Below are 12,421 nucleotides of genomic sequence, written 5' to 3'. Positions count from 1 at the left end.
TATTTCACTTTTTTCCATAAACATATTTTAAATAAAACGTGAAGCAGCAACTTCTTCTTTTTCCTCTACAACCATCTTCCTATTATCATTATTGTTTCCGTTCCACACACTATTTTATACCGCAGGTCCTTCATTCCAGCAGCAGTCCGACTCTTTAACACAACATTATAATGTAGCACTGCTAGCTGATTCTGCAACATGTGCCATCACTTGATAATATTCTGCACTATGCATATTTATTTGTGTCACCTCCTACTGTGCAATATGTCATTTCTATTCATCTGCACCTTACTCATCTGTATATATATATCTGTATATATATATCTGTATATATATATATATATTTTTTTTTAACCTGTCTGTTTATAATAAGGATGTTTATAGTGTACAAATTATCACTATTATTATTATTACCCTTATTACATTTTTTTTATTTCTCATAATACTTTTTGTCTATTTAAAGTGTATTTGTCTCATTCTGATGTGTGTGATTTTTTTTTGAGCTGCTGTAACAAGGGAATTTCTCCAGTGTGGGATTAATAAAGTCTATCTTATCTTATCTTATAATCATGCTCATAATATAATGTGTGGTTCATGTTCATGCTGAACTAGCTTGTAAATTTAAAGCTAAATTAAAAAAAAAAAACTATGCGCTTTCTTGACGACACAATACCTGTTTATTTACCATAAAAAAAATACAAAATTTAAAAACCATATGAAAAAAAAAGTGGCTTTTTTTCCAGGCAGTAAAAATACACTAGCCAGATGCATTGTGGGGAATGTAGGAGATAGTTTCATGGTTGTACCACGTGACCCGGCTGTCAAATATGGCCCCTTCCTTCTGGGTGTGAGAGAAACGAGAACTGACAAAGGAAAGGAATCTGTCAAAAAGGACGGCACCGGTTCTCTTACCACCGCGCCTTCGTCCAGATAACACTGCACTTATGCGGTACGTATGCTTGTCTTTGTCAACCTGGATTGTAATTCCATTCCGCCTGCAGTTTTGCTCTATGTCTCGTTATGGTAACTCAGCTGTATTTCGCCGCTAGCTTGATGCTGTCCGAGGTTGCAGCATCCTTGCCTTGCAGAGGAGACGCGTTTCCCGCTTCGGTGCTGCCTGGGCCCCGCTGGGCTGTATTTTGCATGGTGTAACAAAATGACTTCTTTTCGCCGTATCCGTCAGATGTTATGGCCATGTGTTAACACAACCTTCACAGCTGATTCAGCCCAGTAGAAAGTAAATCCCCCCACAGTACTAAAGGTTGCAGCTGATGTAGAAAGCTTTCTCCTGGGGGTCTCTGTCACGTGCTAAGATAGTCGTGTGGATTTCACGCTGACCGCGTTAATGTTTAGTTCATGACAGAAAACCGATAAAGTATGAGCAAGGTTCACTGATAGGATAAGCTATGATGACTCATGGACTCAGTGCACCCAGTCTTACAACTACTGGATTCAGTAATGCCTATTTTTTTATTTTTATAATTCTATTCTGTGGTGACTTGCATTCTTCCTCTTGACTGGTAACTTCACTGATTTATTTGTTCCCTCTTTTTTTTTTTTTTTTTTTAGACATCCTTAGCAAGTAAAAAGTGGCTGCCAAATGATGAAGTATGCCTGACAGAGGAAGTGACAAGAGAAGGCCTTCATTGGTGCAGACCATCTGTTCAGATCAACCCTCCTCCCTCACTGCGAGCCTCCACCCTGCAGCCATGCTGATCAACCCGGTGTTCGTGGAGTCCTCTGTAGTTCTAGCTGTGTTGCTGTGCGTCCACATGGTGGTCTGGAACCAGCACTCCTGGTGCAGCATAGCCCTCTTCATCCAAGCTTTTTACGTACAACACAAATGGGACCGTCTGCTCAGGGCGGGAGGTGCCGTGTTCCAGTTCCGTCCTGCAGCGAACAGCGGCATCGTCCCGGGCTCCATGGTGATGCCTTTACTGGGCCTGGTGCTGAAAGAAAAATGCTCTGCCTCAGGGAATGTCTACTTTGAGCGCTTCTTCATGGTGGTCACCATCACAGGCATGTTGCTGGCTCTGTTTCTCTCGTTGATTGCGCTGGGCATCACAAGACCCGTACCCACCAACACTTGTGTGATCGCAGGCATGGCCAGCAGTGCTATTCTCTACACGACAAAACAGACGCTGACAGTGTCTGAGGTCATCGAGGTCTTAGAGGTGCTGTTGATCTTCGTTTATCTCAGCCTGATTGTGCTTTACCTGCTGCCACGCTGCTTCACACCTGGAGAGGCGCTTCTCGTTGTTGGTGGAATCAGTTTCATCGTCAACCAGCTCATTAAGCGCTCCCTGAACCTGGCGGAGGTCAAAGGTGATCCAGTGAACTATTTCCTGCCGGTCATAGTGGTGGGCTCGCTGTTGCTGGGTGTTTTCTTTGCCCTGCTCTTCTGCTTCATGGAGTCTGAGACCTGGGTGTCATCACTTTTCTTTCACATGATGACAGCCGTTCTGGGTCTGGGAATCCTCATGCCGTGGCTCTCCCTGTTCATCGGCCGGCACCCCATCATGTGGCTGTTGGACTTTATCACGTTAAATGACAGAAGACTTTGTCTGCTGGGGTACTGGGTGTTTCTGGCTGTTGTGGCCACTTGTGTTGTGTTACACCAGAACTACCAGCGCCAGTCAGGATCCAAGAAGCACCAGGCCTCGACTGTTGTCAGGAAGTACTTCCATCTGATTGTAGTGGCCACATATGTTCCGGGACTGATATACGACAGGCAGCTGCTTCACGTGGCGTCTGTGGGTTGCTTGGCAATTTTCTTGTTCCTGGAGTATGTGCGTTATTTTCGGATCAGGCCGCTGGGTCAGCTGCTCAGGCAGCTGCTTACCTTGTTCCTGGATGAACGGGACTCTGGGCCTCTTATCCTGACCCACGTTTACCTGCTGATAGGCATGTCCCTGCCCATATGGCTGTTCCCCGGGCCCTGCGCCCCCAAGGGGATACTTCCTGGGGCAGGTGGCCTGGTGCCTTATGCAGGTGTGCTGGCCGTGGGGGTCGGAGACACCGTGGCGTCTGTGTTCGGTAGCACCATGGGGGAGATCCGTTGGCCTGGCACTAAGAAAACCATGGAAGGTACTGCAACATCTGTGTTCGCCCAGATCATCGCCGTGGCAGTGTTTCTCATCTTTGACGGGAGCATCAATCTAAACTCCACCTACTCATGGATTGTTGGCTCCATCACTCTGGTGGCCATGCTGGAAGCCTACACCTCCCAAATAGACAACCTCCTACTCCCACTCTACCTCTTCATCCTGCTGTTGCTTTGACTGGACAGATGGCACGAACAAAAAGCAATACCACTGTCCTCAGCTCTTTCTAGGGGGAAGAAAGTGATGAATTTGGAAAATAAATATTACAAAAATGATAGACGTAACAGAAGTCCCTTTTTAAGAATCAGTGTACTAATCAGCACAATAAAATATTTAAAAGCTGACAGCTCAATCAAGTCGGGTAATCGTGTCAACCAACCAATGGGGCACAAAAAAAATCTGCTCCTTATGTGGCAGCAGACGTGATGTTAGCAAACATTAGAGTCTGTGGCCCTCCAGTCACAAGTCCGTATCAATTGCTTTGAGGAGGAATTAGACCATCATTTCAGAATAAATTCCGAAGAGATGTGAGTAAGAGTTGCTAGATATTCTTTGAGCTCCGTCTGTGGTGACAGCGGCGGTGTATGGTTTCTTTGCATGTCACCACTCTGACCCCGAGGCTCTCTTGACCACTGACACCATCAACTCCTGAATTATGCAACAGGAGATTAGCAAAGTGGAAAAATGTCCTTTATACACTTCTGGACAATACAGACGCTGCTAAGTGGCACATTTTGATCACTAATGAGAAGGTTTTCCTGTTTTCCTTTTTTTTTTTTTGAAAATGGATACACACATTTGTATGGCCTTTTGAAGAACATTTAAAGTTAGCTTACTGATATGTCTTTTTCTTAATCAACGTTTTTGTTATTAGATTATTCTTGCCTCCCCGATGGCAATATGAAGGACTTACTGCTGAATATATATTTGCTATATTTTCTATCACACATGACCTACTATTGTAGATGCTGTAGATGAAAGCATGACATCCCCTCTCAACTCTTCTTGATAAGGGCTGATTTATACTTCAATATGGCAGAAACTCACTATGCTCTTGCATGACACTAATGTGAAACTCGGTACTGTAACATGTACACAGGTATCCTACAGTATTTTTGTTTAAGGTTTGATGGGACCCCTTAAAGGTACACTTAATATATACATTTCCTTGTGATACTGAGCCTTCAAACCCTGGATATTTGTGGAGACTGTAGAGATATGGTTTGGGCCAAAATGATGAACATAGGTCCTCTCCATATAAGTATATTTCTTTACAACAATTTATGATTTTAATTTAATATTTGCTTTATAGAAATATCAAATGTCATCAGGTTTCATCTCATCATTCTTGGATGAGGATGCTACAGTTAATAACCTGAAACTTGTTTACAGCATGAATTAATTAACAGCCTTATGGTTTATGTTTATCTCTAAAAGTTATTTGGTGATTTTTATGTTGTAACAATTTATTAGCATGATCCTACTAGTATGTTTTTGCCATCACCCTTACATTTAAACAATGTAATATTGAATGAAAAAGTGAATAAAAAAACAAACCTTAATTCTTTGGTTTCCCAGTTTTGTTTTTAAAATTGACATAAGAGGTTTGGAAGTTGTGGTTGATAATCATTCATACATACATTTGAGTTGTTTTTCATTTAAGTTGGGTCTTACCATGAACATACTTGAAAATAGAAATGCTTACTGTTGTCTGTAACAAATAAATAATAGGAATCTACTATTTCATTTTGACACAAATTTGAAAAAATGACCTCGAAGAAGAATGATTGGTGACTATGTTGATGAGGAGTTCCGGAATAAAAGTAGAGCTAAAATAACCGTTGTATAGTCTCCATGAAAAGTTGATTCAAAAATGTTTACTCAATTGAATTGTATTAAAACTCATTTAAAAACATTGGTACATTCATCAAAAATACGGGTTAGTCACCTTGACTTTGCTGTTGATCAAGCTACATACCAGACTACATGTACTGTAGCTCATAGAAACAGTGTCATATAGGTTACAAAACCAGCCATGAGAAATGGCAGCACATGGGTTGGTTAAAAGCATGGTTAAAACAGTTCATACATGTTGGTCATCTCGTGTCTTTCCATGAACTGCAGCACCAAACGCCAAAAAAACATACTTCATTTAGTGTAGAGAGATGAGAAAGGGAGCTCTTCAGTGGGTTGCAACCTTTTAGGACCAAAAAGATGGAAACATGACAACGTTTTAGTGTGACATAATACAGTATGTAATTAGTTATCTGTCACACACCAAAACAGTGTAACAGCAGCATAAGTAGAGTGGTAGTAGAGTAATATTCAGTTACATAGTAATATATATATATATATATATATATAATGTATACAGCAAATAGTAGCCAATATGTATTAACATTAGCCACCATGAACTACTGGTTATACCAGAACAAGTAAGAATACCATTAGTGTGGTAGAACCTTAGAATTAAATGATTTTAGACCCATTGCACTTACCTCCATCTTATGTAAAGGCATGGAAAGAGTTGTAAGCAAACATATAACATCTTCTCTACCCAGCTCTTTAGACTAGCTACATTTTGCATACAAAGGCCAGAGGGGTACAGACAAGGGGGTAAGCTTCTCCTCGGACCGCGAACCTCCTATGGCGCCATTTTGATGCTAATAAGCCATCACCTCCCGTCAGCATTCCATTGACTGCCATTCATTTTGACGTCACTTTGACAGCAAATAACTTTACATCTGAAGCGTTTAAAGACTCTATTTGTCCATTGTTTATTTCTAAAGAAACACGACAATGTATAAAAGGCTCCATTACCTTGTATCTCACGTTATGGCTCCGTAGCAGACGTTTTTGTAAAAATAGGCTAACAATTGTGTCATAACCACCCGACTTACTGTCGCATAGTAGAGGAATGACCGTATAGTACAGGAGAAGCACGCAGGCAGTTTCGTCTCACATTAGCTGTTTAAGTGTAATTACTAATGTTAACTAGCATTTTAGTTAGCAATAATTAGCCTGTGTCTATGTTATCTCCTTACATATGGGTACAGATGATGCAACGGTAACCTTGTTTAATGCCATAGCTAAGCACCTGCAAGTCGCTACTCATTATGTCAGAGTATTGTTCATAGATTTCATATCTGCATTTAACACTATGCAAATACATATTCTGCTGCAGATAATGGTGGACTTGGGGGTTAATGGAGATATAATTCACTGGGTGAGAGACTTTCTCTCTGACTGCCCTCAAAGAGTTATTTTTGGAAATATTGTGTCAGACGAAAGTGTGTTAAATACAGGAGCACCACAAGGGACAATCTTATCACAATTGTTTTTCTCTATTTATACAAATGAGTTAAAGATCTACCATGATCATTTTAGATGACTTAAATACACAGACAATATGGCCTTGGTTGCCCTATTACAGAGAGGGGACACTGAGAGAGAGCATTCATATTTCAACCATGGGTTAACCCTACAAGACTGGTGTCAAACTAGCTTCTTAGAAATAAATGCCAGTACGACAAAAGAGCTTGTTATTCAAAATGGGATAGAGGGGATACAGCCAATAACGATCAAGGGACAGATAGTTGAAATGTTTAATGATTTTAAATACCTTGGCACATATATTGATGGAAAACTTACTTTTAAGGAAAATACTAATTTTAGCATGGCCTCAAAAATCATAGGGAAGCCACAAAGGCACTAAAAAAGTATTTATGAGGAACGCATTACAAACAAAGCTGAGAAAATTATTAGTGACACCTCCCATCTATTACACAGCGAATTTGAACTCCTACCCTCAGGGAAGCGTTTTAGAGTACCAACAGCAAATAGAAATATCTTTAAGAAATCCGTCGTCCCCAATGCTGTGAAGGTGCTAAATAACACTGGGAACCGTACTTAAGAATGGAATGTAGGGCGACACAGACTTCCGGGTTGCAGGTTTTATGCACAGCAAGCGTTTTTAGTAGGCTATATTTATTTATTTATTTACTTTTGTAAATGTAACCTTTGTAATGTCACTTTTCATGAAATGTATTGTCTGTTTTGTCTGTCTTGCTGTCTTGGCTATGTACTGTTTGTAATGTCCTGTCTCTCTTGTATTCTTGGTAAAACCGAAAGGAAAAATAAAGTTGGACAATAAAGTTTTTCGTATTCGTAATTAAAGAATGTGGGATTTTATATATAACTTTTCATAATGTAAGACTGTGACGACTATCTAGTGGAAACACCTGATTAAAATAAAAAAAGGAATAATGGAAACACCACAAAGCCACCCAACTGCAATAAACTCTCACCAGTTGTCAGGGCTCCAGCGGGTGTCCTGGCTTTCCATGAGATGGAAGGTGTAGACGTGGCGAGAGTCCTCTGAGGTGTTTTCAGCACTGCGATGCACTACCTCCCCGTGGATCAGGACTACACCACCTGAACACAGAGCGGTTGATGGATAAGGTGGGATATTTATCTCCGGAGGGAAATTCACATGTCACAGCAGCAGTACACGAATGAAAAACACTGAACAAAGAATGGTGCAGGGAATTAATCAAATTTCAAAAACACAATTAAATATTAAAAGTGGCAGTAATATCGTGATATGACATAAATGTTGTCTTTTCCTGGTTTTAAAGGCTGCATTACAGTAAAGTGATGTCATTTTCTGAACTTACCAGACTGTTCAAGCTGTTCTATTATTTGCCTTTACCCACTTAATCATTATATCCACATTACTGATGATTATTTATCTAAAATCTAAGTGTGAAGATATTTTGTTAAAGCACCAATTGTCAACCCTAGAATATCGCCGCAATATCGATATCGAGGTATTTGGTCAAGGATATCGTGATATCTGATTTTCTCCCTATCGCCCAGCCCTAATTAAAAGTATAAAAATAGTGGTGTTGATGAGAAGATTGACACCCCTGTCATGTCTGTACGGTAAACATGAAGCTACAGCCAGAAGCCGGTTAGCTTAGCTTAGCATTAAGACTGTAAACGGGGAAACGGAAAGCCTGGCTCATTCCAAAATGAATTATATCAGCCATCAGCACCTGTAAAGCTCACTATTTAACATCTTATATCGCATTTGTTTAATATTATGTACAAAATGTTCTTGGCCGGGCGCCCCACACTCTTGACAAGAAAGTGAATGAGCGTATTTCCAAAAATGTCAAACTATTCCTTTAAATGCTCATTGTGCCTATAATACTTACAAATCATTTACCAAAATTGGCACAAACTTTCTGAATGCATGACAAATGCCTGTGCTTCCACACTGTACGGTATGTCCCCAATACAGCTTCAGTCAAAAAGTGCTTGAAAACACTAATTCCTCAATCACCGTAAATTTAAAGACACCAGTGAATTACCTTTTTTAACAGGTGCAGCGACAAACTTCTCGTCATCATAGGTCTGCTCTCGGCCGGTGAAGTCTGTCAGGGGAAAGGTGCCCTTTGGGGTACGCACCATACGCCGAGAAATACCACCTGGGCAAAAAATGAGTTGACATCCCAAAGTATGATTGACAAACAAAACAGTGGCTGGAAGCAAAAGTGCAAGGTTAGTTATATAGTGAGCCTACTGTTGTGTGACCCCGGGATAAACCACAGGCAGCCGTTATTAACAGTGGCATCTTCCAGGGCGATCCACAGCCCCATGACTCTGCCCAGGGGCTCCGTGTACAAAAATGTGGCATCTTGATGTGGCGTCACTAAAAAGAAAAACAGACAAAAAAGAATCTGCTACAAAGATGTTTCATGGAAATAATGTTTATAGCACATTGAGTTTTTTGAGTTTTACATATGGATTTCTGTATTATTTAGAATTTAGTTTTCTTACCTTCTCCGCCAATCCCTGGTTGCTGGAGGAGAGAAATGGTATGAAATGGATGGTGTCTTATCATGAACTACCGGTACATCATCATATGATTGATTGATTAATAGATAGATAGATAGATACAGTAGATAGATAGATAGATAGATAGATAGATAGACTTTAATACATTACCTTAAAAATGAACATGCTTTGCAGTATCACAGGATTTACAAGACCCAGCTTCTTCGCTATGCCCTAGGAGAACATTTAATGTGAGTGTTGGTTATTCTGGGACTCAGTACGTCATTTTCTTAAATGACGTATTTCTTAAAACAGCTCACTCACCTGTATTTTGGGTGAATGTGTAACCGTTTTGTACAACGGCTCATAGGCATGTAGTGCTAAAAGATGAAAACAGGGATTAGTTATGGACTTTTGGAAAGCTCTTTGTGCATGATGTTTTGGAAAGGTTGATTAGAAATCTCACCATGTCCAACTTTATTTAGTGAGCGCTGTTTTGGTACCATGAACTCCCCTGCAAGACAAGCAATGCTTTACCCGTCTAATTTGGCATTTCGTGATATACATATTTTTTAAAAAAAATGACGGACAGGCGAGAATTAATTTCAATAGATCTCACCTTTTTCGTCAAAAACTCCTTTCTCAAAAAAAAAGCGGATCTTATCTCCACTTGTGATGAAATAGTCAGCATTTCCCTGCAGGTCAAAAGGTTAACATGAGTCATCTGATCCGGGAACGCGACAGACACTGACTAGACTGTTGACATAAGCGTTTGCTATTATCCTGAAAGGAAGGACACTGAGGGTCAAGGTAAACACTGTAAATCAGTGTAGAGGTAATGTACCTACGGACTACGTGAGCCTGATCATGAAGGGGAAACACACTCAGTGGGAACCTTACCTGCATCTTTTAGTGCAATATGATGGAAAGCATGAGAAAGAAATATTGTGGGATTAAAACTCTGAGTCGCTGACACATCGCACACTGTGCTGCAGTGCATTATGTCACCTGTTTTGTGAGCTGCTCATCGTGATAGGTGGAGAAGGTGATGCGGCAGTGCTCCGGGACGTCCATCCGGTCCACTATCTCTGCCATCCTTTGCCTCAGCTCATCACACTCCTGGGAGGTCAGCAGCCCATCCAGAACCACATATCCATCCTTCATGTACTATAAAAGACATGTCCTCAGTAGTTTTTTTTCTCAGATACATTTCCAGTTTTTTACACTTACACTAGTCGTTTTCCTCAAATTTAACTTAAATCTAGGGATACAGCATTTACACACTACATGGACAATATTTCCATTTAAATCTAGGGATACAGCATTTACACACTACATGGAGAATATTTCCATTTGATAGAATTTGAATAGTGTGGCAATTAAAACGTTAAGTCTTAGGTTTGAATATTTCATTCCGTGTAAATCATTTAGTTTCAACTAAGAGCTGGGACAAGCAGGGTGTTTGGTGTTTTAAGCCCCCAACGTCGTCTTCCAGCACTAGGATTAGGCAATGGTTATAGGGTTAAGGTTAGGGTTAGGTGCCTTGAAGTCGACGTTGGGGGCTTAAAACACAATCGAGGGACAAGCAGATCTTATATTTGTCGGTTTCCACTTTTACACAAAGATGTAGATCATGTATTAGATTATTTGTTTTCTCACATTGGCACATTTAAATCCAATGTAGGATCACATGTACAGCATTTATACATTCACTTAAATTTGATTACATAATTAAAGGGCAAAAGAGCAGAGATGTCTTGGTTGTGTCCTGCCTTTTTACACTCAGTCTGCAACTAACAATTATGTTTATTAGACAATAATCTGACAATTATTAATCTATTATCAATTAATCCTGTGGTCCATGAAATGTCAGACAATAGTGAAAAATGCTCGTGTCAATTTTCCAAACCCAAGGTGAGGCGATTCCAAAACCCACTGATATTCAATTCACTATCACATAAAAAAAGAAATGCATAGGCCACTAGTGTCTGCAGCTGGTTATGTAATGAGCCTGGAACGTGCTGTCATATGTATAAACTGCACACGTATATATAGACAAAATCTTGCAAACATTAGATACAGGAGTAGGCTAAAAAGATATTCACATTGTTACAGACACTTTTGTTTAAATATAGTCTAATTAACGAGAGTGATGAACATGAGCATTTGCGAGTACAATACAAGCCTAAAGTGAAGGATGTTAGTTACTTGCAGCTCGCTGTAATTTTTTTACTTTTTTACTTAAATGCAAAACTCACCTTTTGCACATCCCGATCTGTCATAAAATCCATGGTTGTTGTCTATTCGCAAAGGTCCAGTTCCTGGCAAACATTCGATGTGTATATCATCCGGGTATTATGTGACATGTGAACCCATAATAGGATTTTGGACTTTAACTCTTTCGTTGCAAGACAGACGCCGGGAAGCTCCAGGCTGCAGCCATGCAGTCTTGATAAAGCCTGCTCGTGGTGTGCTGCAGTACCCCATCATGGCCTCTAGATGTCACGCATGGCGTTGCTGTAACATGGAAATAAACGATGTACAGAGGCTCAGTCCTCGCCGCAGCGGCCGCGGGTTCAATTCCGACTCGCGACCCTTTGCTGCATGTCATTCCCCTTCTCTCTCTTGCTTCCATGTCTAAGCTGTCCTATCAAAAAATGCCAAAAATATCTTAAAAAAAGAAAAATGGATATAAATTCAGATGAACTACAGCGCCATCTGGTGACAACTCAGGTTTTTTTTGGCATCTTTTGTTAATTTCTAGATTAAGATTTTATAAACAAAAGATACAATGATTTGATCAAATATGATGCACTGCTATAGATTAAAAATACAGAAACAGAATGTTCAGTAGGCCTAGTTACCACAAATTACCATTATGATGCATTATGAGTAACCTACTTTTACTTTTTATACTTGTAATTATAATTATAGTTAAGTTAAGGTAACCATACTCACATACACTTATTCAATGTTAAGTAATATTTTTCGTATTTTCGTAATTGAAAGGATAGGATACTTCCTGCACCCCTGCCTAGGTGTATAGGCCTAACAAGGGTTAATAACATGCTCATTTCAGTAATGTAACCAGAGTAAAAAAAAAAAAAAAAGAAGCTAATTTGGATATTCTGACTCTCTAATGGCGTTTACTCACTGCTAGTACCGGCTCTACTCGGCTCGGCTTGGCTCGGCCGCGGTGCCCCGTCCTCCTTTTTCCATTGCAGATTTAGTACGTTTCATGCGTGAGGCGAGCATGGCTGGTCGTCATAGCGACGCCGCAGGAAACTGTTAGCACCTCGACGGAGGTGATACTAAAAAAGTACCTGTTGGCAGGTACCAGGGACTTTTTTTCATAATGGAAAACCAAAAAAGGCGAGTAGAGTCGAGCAGGTACCATGTAATGAAAAAAACGCCGTAAGTATCAGATCACGAGGCACCACCAGTCCAAAGACAGCCTTTTCAGAGATATTTATTAC

At 40.2% G+C, this 12,421-nt stretch overlaps 2 protein-coding genes across 2 annotated transcripts; one reads left to right on the top strand and one right to left on the bottom strand.

The window, feature by feature from the left end:
• The first annotated feature begins 813 nt into the window (after window positions 1-813).
• dolk (dolichol kinase) lies at window positions 814-4,666 on the top strand. Its single transcript, XM_078271624.1, has 2 exons — window positions 814-949; window positions 1,570-4,666. Exon 2 carries the CDS (start codon window positions 1,611-1,613, stop codon window positions 3,279-3,281), a length of 1,671 nt encoding a protein of 556 aa, XP_078127750.1. The 5' UTR covers window positions 814-949; window positions 1,570-1,610; the 3' UTR covers window positions 3,282-4,666.
• On the bottom strand, window positions 3,608-11,544 carry phyhd1 (phytanoyl-CoA dioxygenase domain containing 1). The gene is made up of 11 exons (XM_078271625.1): window positions 11,204-11,544; window positions 9,954-10,112; window positions 9,565-9,640; window positions 9,412-9,459; window positions 9,270-9,325; window positions 9,117-9,179; window positions 8,949-8,970; window positions 8,692-8,820; window positions 8,480-8,596; window positions 7,412-7,538; window positions 3,608-5,301 (listed from the first exon to the last, which is right to left on the bottom strand). The coding sequence occupies exons 1-11, from the start codon at window positions 11,234-11,236 to the stop codon at window positions 5,253-5,255; spliced, it is 879 nt and encodes a 292-aa protein (XP_078127751.1). The 5' UTR covers window positions 11,237-11,544; the 3' UTR covers window positions 3,608-5,252.
• Window positions 11,545-12,421: the final 877 nt, after the last annotated feature.

The sequence above is a fragment of the Sander vitreus genome, chromosome 16, assembly GCF_031162955.1.
Source record: "Sander vitreus isolate 19-12246 chromosome 16, sanVit1, whole genome shotgun sequence".
In the NCBI taxonomy this organism is placed as follows: Eukaryota; Metazoa; Chordata; class Actinopteri; order Perciformes; family Percidae; genus Sander; species Sander vitreus.
The sequence above is the reverse complement of the archived record's forward strand: the minus strand, read 5'-3'. Positions and strand labels throughout refer to the sequence as shown.

What these genes read in the sequence shown, in the direction of transcription:
- dolk (XM_078271624.1), top strand. Translation starts at nt 1,611, where the DNA reads ATGCCTGACAGAGGAAGTGACAAGAGAAGGCCTTCATTGGTGCAGACC.
- phyhd1 (XM_078271625.1), bottom strand. Translation starts at nt 11,236, where the DNA reads ATGGATTTTATGACAGATCGGGATGTGCAAAAG. An exon ending in ACCAGGGATTGGCGGAGAAG is followed by an intron (nt 8,821 to 8,948) that starts GTAAGAAAACTA and finishes TTTTCTTTTTAG; the next exon opens with TGACGCCACATCAAGATGCC. An exon ending in CGCTGCACCTGTTAAAAAAG is followed by an intron (nt 7,539 to 8,479) that starts GTAATTCACTGG and finishes CTCTGTGTTCAG; the next exon opens with GTGGTGTAGTCCTGATCCAC.